General features: G+C 41.9%; 1 protein-coding gene across 1 annotated transcript in view; it reads left to right on the top strand.

Annotated features, from left to right (window-relative positions):
* The first annotated feature begins 4,898 nt into the window (after positions 1–4,898).
* The window catches only part of kcng4a (potassium voltage-gated channel, subfamily G, member 4a), a 75,973-nt gene continuing 61,946 nt past the window's right edge, over positions 4,899–18,925 (top strand). The window contains exon 1 of the mRNA XM_060922918.1: positions 4,899–5,651. Within this exon, the coding sequence (XP_060778901.1) occupies positions 4,899–5,651 (753 nt within the window). The remainder of the gene's footprint in view (positions 5,652–18,925) is intronic.

Below are 18,925 nucleotides of genomic sequence, written 5' to 3'. Positions count from 1 at the left end.
CTAATCTAATCTAATCTGTAGCCGCTTATCCTGTCCTACAGGGTCGCATGCAAGCTGGAGCCTATCCCAGCCGACTATGGGCAAGAGGCGGGGTACACCCTGGAAAAGTCGCCAGATCATTGCAGGGCTGCTACATAGACAAACAACCATTCACACTCACATTCACACCTACGGTCAATTTAGAACCACCAATTAGCCTGACCTGCATGTCTTTGGACTGTACAGGAAACTGGAGCACCCGGAGGAAACCCACGCAGACATGGGGAGAACATCCAAACTCCACACAGAAAGGCCCCAGGAGGCCACAAGGTTCAAACCCAGGATCTACTTACTGTGAGGCAGCAGTGATAACCACCACATCACCGTGCCGCCTGATTTGTCTCATTCTCATTATCTCTAGCCGCTTTATCCTGTTCTACAGGGTTGCAGGCAAGCTGGAGCCTATCCCAGCTGACTACGGGTGAAAGGCGGGGTACACCCTGGACAAGTTGCCAGGTCATCACAGGGCTGACACAAATGCCGCTTTTCCACTACAAACGCGGCTGAGTCGGGCTGAGCCGTGCCGTGCTGAGTCGAGCTGAGTGGGGCTGTTGGAGTTGCATTTCGACTACAACCGCGCTGAACCGTGCTGGCTGGAAGTGGGTGGACACATTGGGTGGAGTTAGCGAAAGTGGGTGGACGTCACGTGATGTCGTTAAGCAGCGCAAACAGTGACATCAGTGAGCTTTTAAGCGGTAGTCTCACAACCCGAATAGTAAACAATAAACATGGAGGACATGGAGTCGTTAGTGTTGCTGGTCTTGGTGCTGTGGCTTGTTGTCACCGACAACGCCAACAGATACTGGCAAGAGCGTATAGATGAGGCGAGGCGCATAAGGCTTCAGAAATTCTCGTAATTCGTAATTCTTCTTCTTCCGGGTTCACGGTGTTTACAGATCCCAGCGTGCTCGCGGGGCGTGTGTGGGCATGTGAGGACACTCCTCCTCACCAATCAGTGCACAGGGGAGTGTCTGCTCACGCCCCCAGCCTCACTCGGCTCGGTTTGGCTCGCTTCAGCCCCACTCCAAAACGGTGCGAGTTTTAGGGGCTAAGCAGGGCTGAAGCGAGCTGAGGCGTGCTGTTTTTTGGTAGTCGAAACGCGAGCTGTGTCGGGCTGAAAAAGGGTAGTGGAAAATGGCCAATAGACAACCATTCACACTCACTTTAGAGTCACCAGTTAACCTAACCTGCATGTCTTTGGACTGTGGGGGAAACCAGAGTAAACCCATGCAGACAACATGCAAACTCCACACAGAAAGGCCCTCGTCGGCCACGGGATTCGAACCCGGACCTTCTTGCTGTGAGGCGACAGCGCTAACCACTACACCACCGTGCTGCCCCCACCTGATTTGTGTGAGAGGAATTTGACTGTGGGAGGAAACCCACCCAGGCATGAGGAGAACATGCAAACTCCTCACACAAAGACTCCAGGAGGCCACAAGGTTCGAACCCAGGACCTTCTTGCTGTGAGGCGACAGTGCTAACCACTACACCCCAGTACATTTATAACGTTGTATATGGTCCCAATCTGGCAACCCATGTTTCCAGTCCCACCGCTTCTTATACTCTGTTATTCTTTAAAGCAGATGGTGATGGTGCAGTCTGCAGTCAGCAAACGTCATTCACGCGTAAAACTTGACTTATCCTGGGAAAGAAACGCCTCTCTCTCTCTCTCGACAGGTGTAACGCAGACAGGACGAGGAGTGCGAACCCACAGCAAGCAGCGACATCCCATCTGCAAACTACCGGTAGTTCTCTCTCTCTCTCTCTCTCTCTCTCTGAACACTGACTCCCAGGCTGGGACGACGGGCGCGCGCGCACCCGCATGCGCAACCGCAGGCTTTCCTCCAACCCCACGAGCGCTCTTTGAGGCTGCGGTACAGAGCGCGCGGGACCATCAGTGTCCGGTCTCGTGCTTTTCCACGCTGCAGGGAGCCGTTTTTCAGCAGCAGGAATGGAAACAGTCTGCTTTTGATGTGAGCTGTGAAGCTTTTAACTAAACTTAAAAAGGGGAAAAAAGTGAGATCCGGCTCAGTGGTAAGCAGCTTCAGAGTTTTCATCTCAGATTATTCTCTCATTGTTTTAGTATACATCTCTGTCATGCCTTATAATATACATGCACATGTCATTTAGTATAGATCTCTGTCATGCCTTATAATATACATGCACATGTCATTTAGTATAGATCTCTGTCATGCCTTATAATATACATGCACATGTCATTTAGTATAGATCTCTGTCATGCCTTATAATATACATGCACATGTCATTTAGTATAGATCTCTGTCATGCCTTATAATATACATGCACATGTCATTTGGGACATCTGAGCTGTCAAATAGCCTGTTTTTATACTTTCTTGGGGGGGGGGGGGGGAACTATACCACTCCTTATCAGTCTACATATCAAGTGTACATACTTTCACTGGGTGTCTTTTTATAGAATGGTGCATGCATGTAAAACTAATTACAAAAAAGTGCAATTAAGATCCAAGGATGCATCTTAAAGCTACATTGCCATGTCATAGATATACTAAAGGTAGACAAAGGAGTCCGCTGACAGTTTTTCCTTCATTTCTGAGTGCATAAGATTAATCAGTTTGCTTTCAAGCATGCTTTCATGCAACCTCAGTAACAATAAAGTACAGTAGATCTGGTTAGAGCTTACTGCACCATACCGGTTTGTCTGACTGTATGAGCTACTGTGCAGAAGTCTTAGGTGCATGCAAAGACTTCTTTAGAGAGCAAAACGAATGAAATTAAACGCTTTGATATTTAAACAGTAATAAATGAAACAAAGTCAGTATTGGGTGTCCCCACACTTTGCTTTAAAATATATATATATATATATATATATATATATATATATATATATATATATATATATATATATAGTAATCTCAGGTATAATGTGTGCAGTTTTATAAGGAGCTGTAAGTTTTACTGAGCATCTTGCAGTCAGAAACAGTTCGTTCTGTCACGCCTGCTTCTTATTTTTGGAGCAAAACCCAGCAGTCTTCATCCATCCATCCATTATCTGTATCCGCTTATCCTGTTCTACAGGATCGCAGGCAAGCTGGAGCCTATCCCAGCTGACTATGGGCGAGAGGTGGGGTACACCCTGGACAAGTCGCCAGGTCATCGCAGGGCTGGACACATAGGCCATTTAAAAAAATTTATTCCTGTTTTATTTTCTTTGTTTTTCCCCTAAGTTTTGATATGCAGTTTTTTTTTTTTTTACCTCAAATAGGCTGTATATATAGGGGATAGAATTTTATCTTCTTTCCAGTATAGATATAAAGGTTGGTCTCGCATTTTTCACAACCGTATTTTACAACTCGGCTCTAAAATTGGAGATCAGAACAACAATGAATCACTTTTCCATTATTTCACCAACTCTATTAGTCCTGAACATGGTGCTCCTAGTACTGCTGGAACAATACTCCATCCAAATTAAAGATTAGGATAATTCTATCCAAGTTCCATCCATCCATTATCCATAACCGCTTATCCTGTACAGGGTCGCAGGCAAGCTGCAGCCTATCTCAGCTGACTATGGACGAGAGGCAGGGTACACCCTGGACAAGTCGCCAGATCATTGCAGGGCTGACACATAGAGACACACAACCATTCACACTCACATTCACACCTACGGTCAATTTAGAGCCACCAATTAGCCTAACCTGCATGTCTTTGGACTGTGGGGGAAACCGGAGCACCAGGAGGAAACCCACGCGGACACAGGGAGAACATGCAAACTCCACACAGAAAGGCCCTCGTCGGCTGCTGGGCTTGAACCCAGGACTTTCTTGCTGTGAGGCGACAGTGCTAACCACTACACCACCGTGCCACCGTTGCAGCCTTCATTATGTTTTTTTTTAATCTATTTTTAATTTTTTTATATTCTTTTTTTTTTGTCTGAAAAGTAGTCTCTTTACATAATATGCTGCGTTCTTTCACGGTTGTATCCAGTTTCCCCTTTCCACACATTCCCTTGTCATCTTCCCCTGTCCAAACTGAACACTGAATCCCAGTGTGTTTATTAGGATTCACATCATGTTAGAATTCAATCCCTTAAATGGTGCACATTGTTTGCTGCACATCAGTACCCCAGTGCCATATGATAACATATTATTTTAGACTTATTTTCAAATTAAACTACAGATAGCAAGCCAGTGTGTGTGTGTTTTTCATCACAGGTCACTCAGTTTCTAAGCCTTGATGCTCATGTTTTTCCCCCACATTGACATATATGTGATACTATTTAATCAGCTTTCCATCCTTCCTGAGATTTACTATAAATGAGAGTGTTCTAGATTGCTGCTGTCAACCTGGATTTGCATGATCTTTGAATCTGAATTCAATTACGTAATGTAATAAAGAATATTTGCTCTAGTTTTTATTTATCCTTCTGGAATCCGCAATAATGCTGACATTCCTAATGCACTTTTTAAAACTTGATCATTTTTGTGATGGTGTTGCATTGTGTTCCTGGGACCCTTGTGGAAAAAAAAAGTCCTAAATTGTTTCTCTATGATCAACACTAGTCTTATATCATTTATAAGACTGTATAAAACCTCCAGAAATGGCTCAGATTGTTAGATAAAGTCTACGGATGTATTCTGAGTTCAGTCGAGCTATTTTGTGTTTTAACAGGAACTTTTTAGTTTTTTTTTTTTAATTCCCATTCATCTCTTGCAGTGACTAAATGAGGCTTACTGCAGAAATTCCCCATGATACTACATCCTCTGGGAGCCCTGGTGCTGTTTCTCGGATGAATGCAGAAATTCCCATCAGCTAACCTCCTCTCAAGAAGAAGGCTCGTCATCTGTTGACCAGCTTGTACATCTAAATGTCACCATGCCCATCATCAGCAACACCAACCATGATTTTAGCAACCTGTCTGTCAGTGATGACAGTAGCTTGGACCGCATCTTCACTGAGATCCCTGAAACAGAGACAATCAAAGGTGTGTATTACCAGCGTGCACGCCTTTTGCGTCGGCCTGAGGACCTGCTATCAGTGGATCATGCACTACAGGCACTCATCAATGTAGGGGGAAACCGCTACACGCTGCCATGGAGCACGTTGGAGCAGTTCCCAATGACGCGCCTGGGCAGGCTGCGCTCATGCAGCAGCCCTGAGGAGATCGCTGGCGTGTGTGACGACTATGACGAGGCACGCCACGAGTTCTTCTTTGACCGCAGCCCCAGCGCCTTCCGTGTCATCTTAAATTTCCTAGCAGCAGGTAAGCTGCGGATGTTACGTGAGACATGTGCACTCTCACTGCATGATGAGCTGACCTACTGGGGAATAGAGACAGCGTGCATGGAGCGCTGCTGCAAGCGCAAAATGTACATGCGTCTCGAGGAAGTTGCCGAACATGAGCGCCGCAAGCAGGACGAGTTCAGGAAGCACAGTTCTCAGCAGCGCCTTCCACAGGATGACACATGCTACCACAGGTTTATGAGCCACCTCAGGGACATGGTGGAGAACCCACAGTCAGGTCTGCCGGGGAAGTTGTTTGCCTGTTTCTCAGTCCTGATGGTGGCCGTCACTGTCGTCAGCCTGTGCATCAGCACCATGCCTGACCTGCGGGAGGAGGAGAACAGGGTGAGTCTCCACTCAAAGCCAACATTTCAGAGTAGCTGTTCCAGTTTGATTGCAATCATGGGCTCTCATTTAGGCTCCTCAAGTCAAATTCACAGCTGTGCTTGTCTTGTGGTGTCTGACATGGCGCCCTTGATGGCCTGACTAGTCAGAACATCATCCTTAAAAAATGTTCCTTGAGGAACAATCCAAGTTACAGTGTTGAGCTAGATAGCTAGGTTATGTAGATAATGTTTAGCTATTATGTGATACCGCTAATATGATATAGCTATAAATATTATGTAAGCTTCTCACTGTTACAGCTTATTTTTAATACCTAGCTAGCAGTTTGGCTGTTACATATTCCAGTAACAACTCCTCAGTGTAATGCTAGCTAGCTAGTTAGTTAAATTTAACAACTTATTTTTCAAATCTGTTACCTAAGTAGCTAATTCTGTAGCTACCATTTCCGATATCCACTGGTATTTAGTTTATTTAAAAGCAAGCTAATACAAATAAGTTAACATAAGCACATATTTTCATTAAAATATTAAAGAGATATTGTTTCCAACATGTAAACAACCTAGATAAGTAATTTATTTAGTGTAAAGTAACCTCAGTAAATTTCATGCTGGACCACCTGAACTTTATTGAAAGTTGGAGTTCATCTAAAGCCTAGGTCACAACCGGACGTACGATTTTTTGGCCATGCGATTTTTGGCGTTTCCCAAATCGCTGCGTTTTTTTTGTTCATGGAGAAAGACGCACGTTGGCCGTAAGTTTGTCTTGCAACCTGAAGAAAACGTAAGCGCCCGTAGAGTTTGTTTGACATGACGAAGAACCTCTGCGGCCAGTCTACAGCTCGAAAATCAGCACGTCACACGCGCGCCCTCCGTGCGTTTCTTGCGTTTTTTGCACGTAGACTGGCCGTAGGAGCACGTACGGCCGGTTGTGACCGAGGCTTAAAGTCCAAGCAAACTAAATGAATAAATAAATAAATAAATAAACTATCATTCATATTTAAAACTTAAAGTTTGTATTTGATTTCTTTTGGTGTGAGTAGATGTGTATCATACATATTGCTTTTATTTATAATTGTAATGATTTTCAGATTCACCCAATAAATCATATCTGATCAGACCTCTACGCCTATGCTTCTCAAAGTGGGGTCCAGGGGCCCCCAGGTGTCCGTGAAGCATAGGCAAGGGGCGTGTGATATTTCAAATTTTGTTCCAGTAGTGGAAATCACAACCCTCCATGAGTTCCTGTAGTAATTCTCCTGTTTCACTGGAACTGAAGAGATCTGATCCAAACCTCACTGATTCAAAAAGAAGTAGGCTATAAATAATGTGAACTTGGATCTCATATGATCTGTTGGCAGGAATTTCTGAAATAGAAAGCTCGACAGCTCTAATAATGGAATAAATCTGCTCAGTGAGGGTCTATGAAATTTATATTACATTTAAAGGTGTCCCTTGCTATAAAGCATTTGAGAATCCCTCCTCGAACTAAAGCCTGAGTAAGAACTAACATTACTATTTATAACTATTTATATACAGTGATTGTGCTCCTTCCTAATTGCATGGGTGTGCATGTGCACCAATCCTAGTGGGAAATAATAAGGAAGTACAGACAGTGCTCTCCAATGTCACTAAATACCAAAGAGTAATGACCTGACCCAGTGAGGCATCCACAGTGTCAGCAAACACATGCAGTGCATAATGAAGCAACTCCCGAATGTCAGCACGCACACAGCAGGTCTGCAGGAGGAACCTGGGCCTTTCCACTGTGAAATTACCACACAGGCTTTCAGCGTCTATGCACACACAAATCGCTAATCCACATCACTTATTCACTTACCGTGAATGGCATCATAAGAGAAAAGACAAGTGGAGGTCACGACTCAGCAAAGAGCCAACTCCTAGGTGTGTTTTACACTGTGAATCATTCATCTGCAAAACACAGACTGTCTTACTCTCTCTCTCGCTCAGTGGGTGTCAGTTATAGGCATATCTACAGTACATCCCTTTTATTATTCATCTACAATGTCTCATAATGTTCAGGCTATCTTTTTTCCAAATTCTTTTTCTTGTGTCATCTTTTTTTGTGTATGTAAGATGGCTTTCCCTCAGTGATACCAAAGTAATTATTTTGTTTCTATATTTGGCAACTTTATTTAAAAAAGAGAATGGTGAAATATCTAGTGAATTTTTGAGCAGATGTTAGCAACTGTTTTACACTTGATATGGCTCACTGTCCTATGCTTGGTACACCTCATGGGGGAAGCCATGGCCTATTGGTTAGAGAAGCAGCTTTGGGACCAAAAGGTTGATGGTTTAATTCCCTGGACCAGCAGGAATGACTGACATGCCCTTGAGCAAGGCACCTACTCCCCAGGCTGCTCTGGGTATTCTGGATAAACGTGTTTGCTAAATGAAATGTAACATAACCTTTGTTTCCAAAGACTAGTTATTGATTACAATTGTTCCCAGTGACCCACCATTGATCCCAGTTAGTAATCAGTGTTTACTATTGTTCTCATTGACCATCCACTGATCACCATTTTTCCCAATGCCCAGTCACTATTCACCATTGTTTCCCAAAGACCAGTAAATGGTAACTATTATTTCCAAACAACAGTTACTGATCACCATTGTTTCCAAAGAAACAGCCTTGGGCTCAAAGGGTCACCAGTTCAGTTCCCAGGACTGGCAGGAAAAATGTGAGGGGAGTTGAGTGAATGAACAGCACTTTCCCCTCCCTCTGTATCATGGCTAAAATGTCCTTGAGCAAGGCATCTAACCCCCAACTGCTCCCTGGGTGCTGTAGCATAGCTGTCCACTACTTTTGGTATGTGTGTGTTTGCTGCTTCAGATACAGAGGAGGCATTTCACTGTGCTTGAGTGTATGTGTTATAAAAAAGGCTTCTTCTTCCATTATTTCCAAAGACCACTTGATGATCACTATTGTTTCCAAAGACCAGTCACTTATCATCATTGTTACCAATGACTAGTCACTGTTTCCAGACAGTAGTAAACTATAACTATTATTTCTAAAGACTAGTTAATGTTCACCATTGTTTCCCATGACCAATCACTGATCACCATTGTCCCTAATGACTAATAACCATTTTCCCAACTACCAATCACTGTTCCCAATGAACAGTTACTGATCATCATTGTTTCCAACAACCAAGTACTGATCACTATTGTTTCCAAAGACCACTCACTGTGGCACTGCTCCTTTCCCCAGACCTATCTCCTTTGTTTTGCCATGGCTTGGTTGAATAAACTGAACCAAAGCATCTAGCACAAAAACCTTCTAGAATCTTTTCTCAGACCTTGAGTCCGCTTGCCGCATGCTGCTCGCCATTGCTGCTTGTTTCTATGACACTTACTTGGATTTGGTTGTGGTTTAGTTATAGTCCATTCTGTGTGAAGCCTTTATCAGATTAGCTAAACATACTAAGATGCACTGCACTCATTGGTGTTCATTTGAGCTTTGCTGGACTTTTGATTCCAATCACAGGTCAGAAGAACAGTACTATGCTCAAGGTGCCTTTATGTGGTCTTACAAGGAAGCGAGCCAGCAAATACTTGGGGTAGGTGTTCTCTAAAGTTGAAGTGTTGATTGATAGTATTATGGTCTTTTCTAGGGCTGTAGCATTGCAGCAGATTAGCTTCCCCACAACAAAAACAGATGTCAGTCATCCAGCCCACTAAGAAACTCTTGTGTCATTTTGGGCAGGTGAGAAAATGGACAAATAGGAGAAAAGTGCCGTCTGATAAGTGTGTTAAAAACAACACGTGCTGTTCACACGGACAAGAATTCATCCTAAAATAGCATTAGATTTTATTACCGTTCTGTCACTTTCCTTCTGGACAAAAACAGTTTAACAAGTAATGAGCTAAACTTTTTGTCAGAATACAAATTTCGGTCTGCAATTAGGCGATATTTTCATTTTTTAAAACAGACATGTATTGGATCCAGCATATAGACAGAAGGTGGATGGACAAAGCCATCACATATGAATGCAGGAAGGAAAATGTAAAAACAAACACCAACAATAAAACTACCATAATAGATAACACTGCATATGTTCTGATGTTATTCTTGGGTTTCAATCACATGACTTTTCTTAGCGATTTCACTTCTGGTAAAAAAAGCTGGTGGTCAACCAAACCAAAATGGCTGCTGTAGTGCAAACAACTAGCGATAACTTATCAGAGTATGCTTGTAATCTAGAAGCCACTGCTCACTTTAGATATATTCAGAAGATTGCTGTGTGCAATGGAATCGACCCCTACAGTCTGGGAAAGAAGGATTTGTCATACGATCTCAAAAACTACCCTTCAGTCGAGTTCCCCGACATCTCGAACTATCTGGTGTTGCAGACGTCCTTCTACACCGCAAAACAGATGAAAGCGTGGAAGAGTACGGAGGTTTATAACTTTTTTGTATGTAGCTGGGTAAAGGACCTCAGTATCAAGTCACTGCCAAATGAATCCTGTATTGTTTTTGCCCATGTAAGTGTGTTTTTTTTAAGCTTTCCGTTCACGTCTTTACAACGAAGCACTGCAAGTTGAAGTGTAAACAAACAACAGTTCACTTGATTCTCACTTGTGTTGGCTCTTATCTCTCAGGTAAATCATTCACAAAGATCATCAGAAACCCCTTTAAAGACCTGGATCTTATTTAAACAAGACGGAGAAGTGATCACGGCGCATTGTAACTGTATGGCTGGGTAAGAATTTTGTCGTGACCTTCATGCATATGGACTTTATTATTCGTGGTTGTTTTGATTGCGTGCACTTGCTGAAAGATTCATTGAAAAGACCATGAGGACACCCTGTTAAAGAAAGTGAGATGCGTTGTTTGCAGTATGGCGGCCATCGAGTGAGGAGTAAACAAAGAAACAGCTGGGGACGCTTTGTGACTAAAAAAAAGTACCATAAAATAACGACACATAGCAAGAAAAGTACTTGGAAAACACTAAGGACATAGCTGAGAGGGAGATACAAATCTTTCACACAGTGATCACTGCAAACTCGAGCACGCTTCGACTTGACTCCCTTCAATTTCAGTGAGAGGTTCAAAAGGCACCTTTCTTTACGTCTTTTTGTGAAATCCTGTGTTTGTTCACCCTTTTTTATTAGTTCAAAATAAAAAAAGAATCTTTTATCAGTTTCTCGGTTTGATCGATTCGAACAACCTAAAACAACGCAAACGTAAGGTATTTTTCATGCGAGCAATGCACATTCTCCGTACAAACGCTTTGTCAACTGAGCTTTGGTAGACCACCAGATAAAGTTCTGAATAACTAATGAGGCATATGTGACGTCACATGAAACCCAAGAATATACTACACAAAAAGTGTGTGCGCACAAAGTGACCGTGTCTTGAACAGGGTGACAATCCATCCAGGTCTTGATGGAAACAGTAGAGCTGTCACATTCAGTCACCATTACACAGCCATTTGTCATTGCCATTGACATGAGTATAGAGGGTCTCATTTATCTCTGTTCACCTCTGTGTGTGTGTGTGTGTGTGTGTGTGTGTGTGTGTGTGTGTGTTTTTATATACTACTGAGGATCAAATGTACTACTGAGGACCAGATGTCCCCACAAGGATAGTAAAATCTGATAATTTCGACCTTATGGGGACATTTGGATGGTCCCCACAAGGAAATTGCTGTTGTATTTTTTTTAAACAAAAAAAAAAAAAAAACCAAAATATCCTTTTCATTACTGAAGTTAAAGTTAGGGTTAGGTTTAGGTGCAGGCACATCATTAAAGCTATATGGCCTTTCGATTTCATAAAATCGGTGAAATTTAGTTCCCTCTGAAATTTGGTCATTGTGTGTTTATTTCTGCAATATCTAAAAAAAACCCAGATCGTTCTATGGCTGGGAAGTTATTTAATTTGAGGGGATTTCCTAGCAAATAATGTGCATAACATTGCTTGCTTCGCGCAGTCAGGCAGACAGAGGAAGTCCGTGTGTATGTGCAGGTTTACCTCCTTCTTCTTTTAGGTTTTACAACAGCTGGCATCCACAGTGTTGCATTACTGCCATCTACAGGTTTACCTTGACCGTGCACTGACAGTTACATCATTCTGTCGCTAAACAAACAACTGATCACACCGAGGTGCTCGCTGACTGCCGATATTTATTAGTTTGGTCCTGCATTTCCTTTCCTTCACAACATGTCTTTTCTTCTCGCTTTCTGTTACTGTAGTCAGTCTTTCACATTTCATTTGCATCCTCCAGTTTCCTCTCCTGTTTCAAATTTGTATCCCACAATACTTGGCGTGAACGGGGAAGCCCAACACATGATGCATGATGTAGTATCTTGAATTGGGTCATGGTGAAGCAGGAAAAAATAGCGGAGGATTTTGGGCCATGTGGCCCTAAATTTATTAATTGTTCTGTTTTTAAAAAATGAATAAAATTGGAAGTCTGTGATTCGAATTCAGTAGCTTTCAGTCCACTGAACAAAAATAATTGGGTGTCAGGGAAAATTCTTTGTATGACCTACACTTGAAAAATCTGAAAGGCAGTCTACCTTTAATTAACTGCAATAATAATTATGTCAATGGAAGGTCCTCACAAGGATAGTGAGACAAATGTGTGTGTGTCTCTCTCTGTGTGTGTGTGTGTGTGTGTGTGTGTGTGTATCAGGCTTGGGTGCACTGATAACACACTGCTGTGTACATGACCGACCCTTTGATCTCAGTTTGTGTAGCGACAGTGACTCCATTCACACTGCAGGCAAAAGTGTCCCAAATCTTTATCCTCTTATATGTGCTGAATTCTAGTAAACTCGTTGAACATTGTGACTTTAAGAAACCATAAACAGCTGGTATCTGATTAATAAAGCTAAAAATAATAATTTTTCTCCTCTAACCATGTGTAAGGCTCCATAGTAAACATGTTTTTTAATTTAACTATACCAAAGTGGCACTAATGAAAAACAATTTGCTATTTCTTTTAAATAATGTACAATTTCATTGTAAGTGGCATTCTGTAATGTTTTAGTCCATTATACTATATGTTTGAAATTACCTGGTGGCTGATAAAAAAGTTTTTTTTTTTTTTTACTTTCTGTAATTTATAGCACAATTAGTGTTGTAAAGAATATAAGGAATAAAACACAATGGGGCGTGCTGTTATAGGCAGTTCGCCTACAATGGAGTGGTGTGATCTGTTACCAGCCGAAAGTTGATTAGTTTCCAAAAACAGAATGCTCCAAAGTGTTTTATTCCTCTTATACCACAGCAATTTCCAACGCTAACAGTACTCATACTTTTAAATCTATTCATATTTTATTCACTTTTCATAAAATTTCTGGTGTTTAATAAAATGCCCGAGTTCAAATATCTGGGGTCAGCTGTACGAAGTAATGGTGAATACGGAAGAGAAGTGAAGAAGAGATTGCAAGCAGGTTGGAATGGATGGAGGAGAGGGTCAGGAGTGATTTGTGACAGAAGGTTTCTAGCAAGAGTGGAAGGGAAAGTGGACAAGACAGTAGTAAGAGCAGCGATGTTGTACACTGCAAAAAACTGAAAACTGAATTTGAGGAGAAAATTCCTTAATACTAGTGAAATTATCTTGCTGCATGGACAGATAATTTTACTTGACAAGACATCTTGTATTCTTCTAATAGGAAACACTAGATCGTTTCAACGATATTCAAGATATTCTAACTTGTTAAGATATCATTTTTGCAGTGTTGAAGAATACAAAACACCAACTCTGAGATTATTAAAACTACTTCTAGATTGTAACCAACTTATTCCAAGATGTCTTGTCAAATAAAATGATCTGTCCATGCAGCAAGATAATTTCACTAGTATTAAGGAATTTTCTCCTCAAATTCAGTTTTCATTTTCTTGCAGTGTACGGTTTGGAGTCAGAGGCACTGACAGAAAGGCAGGAGGCTGAACTGGAGGGAGCGGAGTTGAAGATGTTGAGATTTTCATTGGGAGTGACAAAGTTGGACAGGATTAGAAATGACAAAATTAGAGGGACAGGACATGTAGGACGGCTTGGAGACAAAGTGAGAGAGGAGAGATTGAGATGGTTTGGAGTCATACAGAGGAGAGATCCAGGGTATATTAGGAAAAGAATGCTGGAGATGGAGTTGCCAGGTAGAAGGAAAAGAGGAAGACCAAGGATGAGACTTATGGATGTGGTGAAGGAGGACATGAGGACAGTTGGTGCTACAGAAAAAGATACAGAGGACAGGAGGAGATGGAGGGACATTATTTGCTGTGGCGACCCGTAACAGGAACAGCCGGAAGAAGAAGAAAATTTTATTTACATTTAATATTGTGGGCGGCACGGTGGTGTAGTGGTTAGCGCTGTCGCTTCACAGCAAGAAGGTCCTGGGTTCGAGCCCCGGGGCCGGCGAGGGCCTTTCTGTGTGGAGTTTGCATGTTCTCCCCGTGTCCGCGTGGGTTTCCTCCGGGTGCTCCGGTTTCCCCCACAGTCCAAAGACATGCAGGTTAGGTTAACTGGTGACTCTAAATTGACCGTAGGTGTGAATGTGAGTGTGAATGGTTGTCTGTGTCTATGTGTCATCCCTGTGATGACCTGGCGACTTGTCCAGGGTGTACCCCGCCTTTCGCCCGTAGTCAGCTGGGATAGGCTCCAGCTTGCCTGCGACCCTGTAGAAGGATAAAGCGGCTAGAGATAATGAGATGAGATTTAATATTGTGGAGCAGCTGCAGAACACACTGCAAAAAATGATATCTTAGCAAGTGAAAAGTTGAAACGATCTAGCATTTCCTATTAGAAGAATACAAGACACCAATTCTGAGATGATTAAACTTAGTTCTAGATTGCAACCAACTTATTCTAAGACGTCTTATCAAGTAAAAATATCTGTCCATGCAGCAAGATAATTTCACTAGTATTCAGTAATTTTCTCCTCAAATTCAGTTTTCAATTTTTTGCAGTGAAGTTATAGCAGCTATAAACACTTGTTCCCACACCAGCCTCTCTTTTTTCCCTTTCTCTCTCGAAGTTCATAAAAAAGTTTTACAGAGAAACCGCAAAGCCTTCCATCCTGAAGATTTTCCCATGCCTGGAACAGCTTTACCTCAGATGTTTACAAAGCTCTGATATCTTCCAAAGCAGACATTCCTTCCAAAAATGCTAAATAAACATGATGTTTTCAACAATCACACTTTTCTGTAACCCATCTGCCACACAAGTCCCTGCGAATTGTTTTTCTGCCGAACTCGTGTCAGAGCTGCTGTTACAGGAAATGAATTGACGCATGGATCAAGATTTTTCTGCAGAGCTCTGGTATAAATAAAGATAGATTGAGAATAAAATGTTCTGACAGTTGGACGCCATTTTATAGCAGTTCAATTTGTGTTAGATATAAGTGCCTGGTTGCTAACAGCTTGCGCTGTATATGAACGGTTGCCATGTCTTTGTGGGCTTAACCATTGAGGCAGTGGGTCTACAGGAGTTCTTTGAAGAAGAGGTAGCAAACGCCTGCAGCCAAGTAAACCCACATCCATCTACGTGGTGTAAACGGATTCTTGACTTGCCAAACTCATGACAAGCTGAAAGATAAATAAGCAGAGTGAAGCAAAACAGAGCGCAGGCTTATTAGTATGTTCAGCATTCCTGAGATCCCAACAGTATGATGTAAATTCTCTGAGTTTTGGGGGCCTCTCAGGGTCAGATTTCATGCCGTTTTGCCGTTTGTCGCATTTCCTGAGGATGCAACAAGCAGGGCTGTCAGGGATTACCTGCAAATAGAAGTGCAAAGTATGACAAAGTCTCCAGAAGAACTACAGTATGTCAGATTCTCCAAGCTGCAGAGAAAAACTGACCATCCAGTGTTATATAAAACTGTACGAAGTGTACCCGAGACTGAACCTGATGAATTTTTAAAGGAAAAGGCTTGTTACCCCAAATAATGGCTTTATTTAGTTTATTGCTATTTACGACTAGAAGATATTTTTTTTATGTAGAACATGCAACCCCAGGCGGCACGGTGGTGTAGTGGTTAGCGCTGTCGCCTCACAGCAAGAAGGTCCTGGGTTCGAGCCCCGGGGCCGGCGAGGGCCTTTCTGTGTGGAGTTTGCATGTTCTCCCCGTGTCCGCGTGGGTTTCCTCCGGGTGCTCCGGTTTCCCCCACAGTCCAAAGACATGCAGGTTAGGTTAACTGGTGACTCTAAATTAACCGTAGGTGTGAATGTGAGTGTGAATGGTTGTCTGTGTCTATGTGTCAGCCCTGTGATGACCTGGCGACTTGTCCAGGGTGTACCCCGCCTTTCGCCCGTAGTCAGCTGGGATAGGCTCCAGCTTGCCTGCGACCCTGTAGAAGGATAAAGCGGCTAGAGATAATGAGATGAGATGAGACATGCAACCCCAATTCCAAAAAAGTTGGGATGCTGTGTTAACTGTAAATAAAAACAGAATGTGAAGATTTGCAAATCATGGAAACCCTATAGTTCATTGAAAATGTACAAAGACAACATGTTGAAACTGAGAAATTTTATTGTTTTGTGAAAAATGTATGCTCAATTTGAATTTGATGTCAGCAACACATTTCAGAAAGGTTGGAACAGGGGCAACAAAAGACTGAAAAAGTTATGTAATGCTAAAAAACCTAATCTGGTTACTGACCTGTTGCCAATTAACATGATTGAGTATAAAAAGAGCATCCCAGAGAGGCGGAGTCTCTCAGAAGTAAAGATCCACCGTAAAGGGGTTCACCGCTCTGTGAAAGACTGTGTGGGCAAACCGTGCAACAATTTAAGAATAACATTCCTCAATGTATGTAAAATTGCAAAGAATTTGGGGATCACATCATCTATGGTACATAATATCATTAAATGATTCAGAGAATCTGGAGAAATCTCTGTATGCAAGAGACAAGGCTGAAAACTGACATTGGATGCCTGTGATCTTCAGGCCCTTAGGAGACACTGCATTAAAAGCAGACACGTGTCTGTAGTGGAAATCACTGTATGGGTGATAAACCTAATCATGTTACTGACCTGTTGCCAATTAACCAAATTAGTTTTTTTGCACAAAATTTTCAGTCTTTTGTTGCCCCCATTCCAACTTTTCTGAAACGTGTTGCTGACATCAAATTCAAAATGAACCTAGATTAAAATAACAATAAAATTTCTTAGTTTCAACATTAGATATATTGTCTTTGTATTATTTTCAATGAACTATAGGGTTTCCATGATTTGCAAATCTTCATATTCTGTTTTTATTTCCCAACTTTTTTTGGAATTGGGGTTGTGTATTTGCTTTACAGCATTTCCTCTTGTGACTTTTGCACAATACTGTAGATATCTGAGCTCTGAGTATCACCTGATTTCAGACTCCCCACATTTACATGCACAAAATATTCCACTTTTTGCCCTTATTCCAAAAAAGACAGGATTCCTACTTAGCTGTTTACATGGCTAATGAAAATGAATATTCTACTAATTTTCCAGTTTATGTACAGCCATGGGGCGGCACGGTGGTGTAGTGGTTAGCGCTGTCGCCTCACAGCATGAAGGTCCTGGGTTTGAGCCCCGGGGCCGGCGAGGGCCTTTCTGTGCGGAGTTTGCATGTTCTCCCCGTGTCCGCGTGGGTTTCCTCCGGGTGCTCCGGTTTCCCCCACAGTCCAAAGACATGCAGGTTAGGTTAACTGGTGACTCTAAATTGACCGTAGGTGTGAATGTGAGTGTGAATGGTTGTCTGTGTCTATGTGTCAGCCCTGTGATGACCTGGCGACTTGTCCAGGGTGTACCCCGCCTTTCGCCCGTAGTCAGCTGGGATAGGCTCCAGCTTGCCTGCGACCCTGTAGAAGGATAAAGCGGCTAGAGATAATGAGATGAGATGTACAGCCATGCTTTCTCCGATTGTCTAGTTGGTTTGTGTACAACACACAGAGCTGACCGTAAACAGGCAAGTGGCCGTGTGTTGTAAACTTCTGTAAAATCCCCAATTGAGACGCATATTCTGAAGGCGCTGTATACGTGTCTAAACCATAATATCAGTATACAGTATCAGTATTTGTTCTGTCCACATTCATTGGATATGAGCAATTGCGCGCTCTGATTGGCTACTCTACTACTAGGATATCATTTCATATACCCTGAGTAGAGAAAAACAAAATTGCAGCGCGTGTTGCTGAACCAACCGAGGATGAAATAAAAACTCTACTCAAAAACAAAACCCCCAAAAATACAAAAAAGCAACAAAATATGGAATGAAAATATTTGATGGTAAGAGCGTATTTTTTGTTTGTTTGTTTTTCAAGAATTATTATAATAGCATTTTTCACAAATTGCTACTGTCATTTCGCCGGTTTGTTTACATTCTTCATATTTAAGCATTAAAACTTGTTGAAATTTTCTTAGACTGGTTCAAAAGCTCAAAGAATTTTGAAAATTACATCACTGAAATGTCCAAGGAAGAATGAAATAAATGTCTAAAGCTATTCTATACCTCGGCACGACAGCAAGACAGCATTTTCTACAAAAACAACAACAACATTAAAGTCAGTTTGTTTGTATAAAGTTTTTATTTATCGATTTTGCAAAAAATAAAAATGCTGTGTTTCTCAAAATCCAGTGAATGTGGATAGAATAAAACAGTTATTCCACTCAATCTCGTCATACATGGCTTATAGACAACTCAGCGCTATGTGCCTCATGGGCCATCAGCTCATGTACGACTTGATTTCGTGGAATAACCGTTAATTATGCTGTTTACACGACCCCTGTCAAATCCTGAATGTTTCCATATTCGGAATAATAGTGGAATATTAGTGTGCATGTGAATGTACTGACATCTTCACAGTAAATGCAGAGATCCATCCGAATCACCACAACTCCATCCGAAGTCGTTCTGGACATTATATCACACTCATTTCTATAATTACCGACTGCACCTGTTTCCTGTTTACCCTCAATTAACTCAACATATCTAACCAGTTCACTCGCCTCCATTTCTCTCCATTTTCCCCTATGCATGTCTGAATGTTGGTCTTTCTGTTGTTCTGTTATTCTCAGTGTAACTCCTGCTTTGTATTCAGTTCATCCTGCATCAGTCAGTTTGTCTAATCGATTGACTCCTGCTTGATTATTGAACATGGCGACATCGGCTTCTGATTTGGATTGTTAATAAAATTAATCTCTCTTTGTAGAAGATTCTTTGCAAGCTTCTGTTAAACAAATTAGCAGAAACTTCAGAGACATGGTGTTCGTACACTTCCCATGCAAGATCTGTAGCATATTCGTCAATGTAACATACTTTGATCGCATGAAAT

This window comes from Neoarius graeffei, chromosome 6 (assembly GCF_027579695.1).
Source record: "Neoarius graeffei isolate fNeoGra1 chromosome 6, fNeoGra1.pri, whole genome shotgun sequence".
NCBI classification, from domain to species: domain Eukaryota; kingdom Metazoa; phylum Chordata; class Actinopteri; order Siluriformes; family Ariidae; genus Neoarius; species Neoarius graeffei.
The sequence above is the reverse complement of the archived record's forward strand: the minus strand, read 5'-3'. Positions and strand labels throughout refer to the sequence as shown.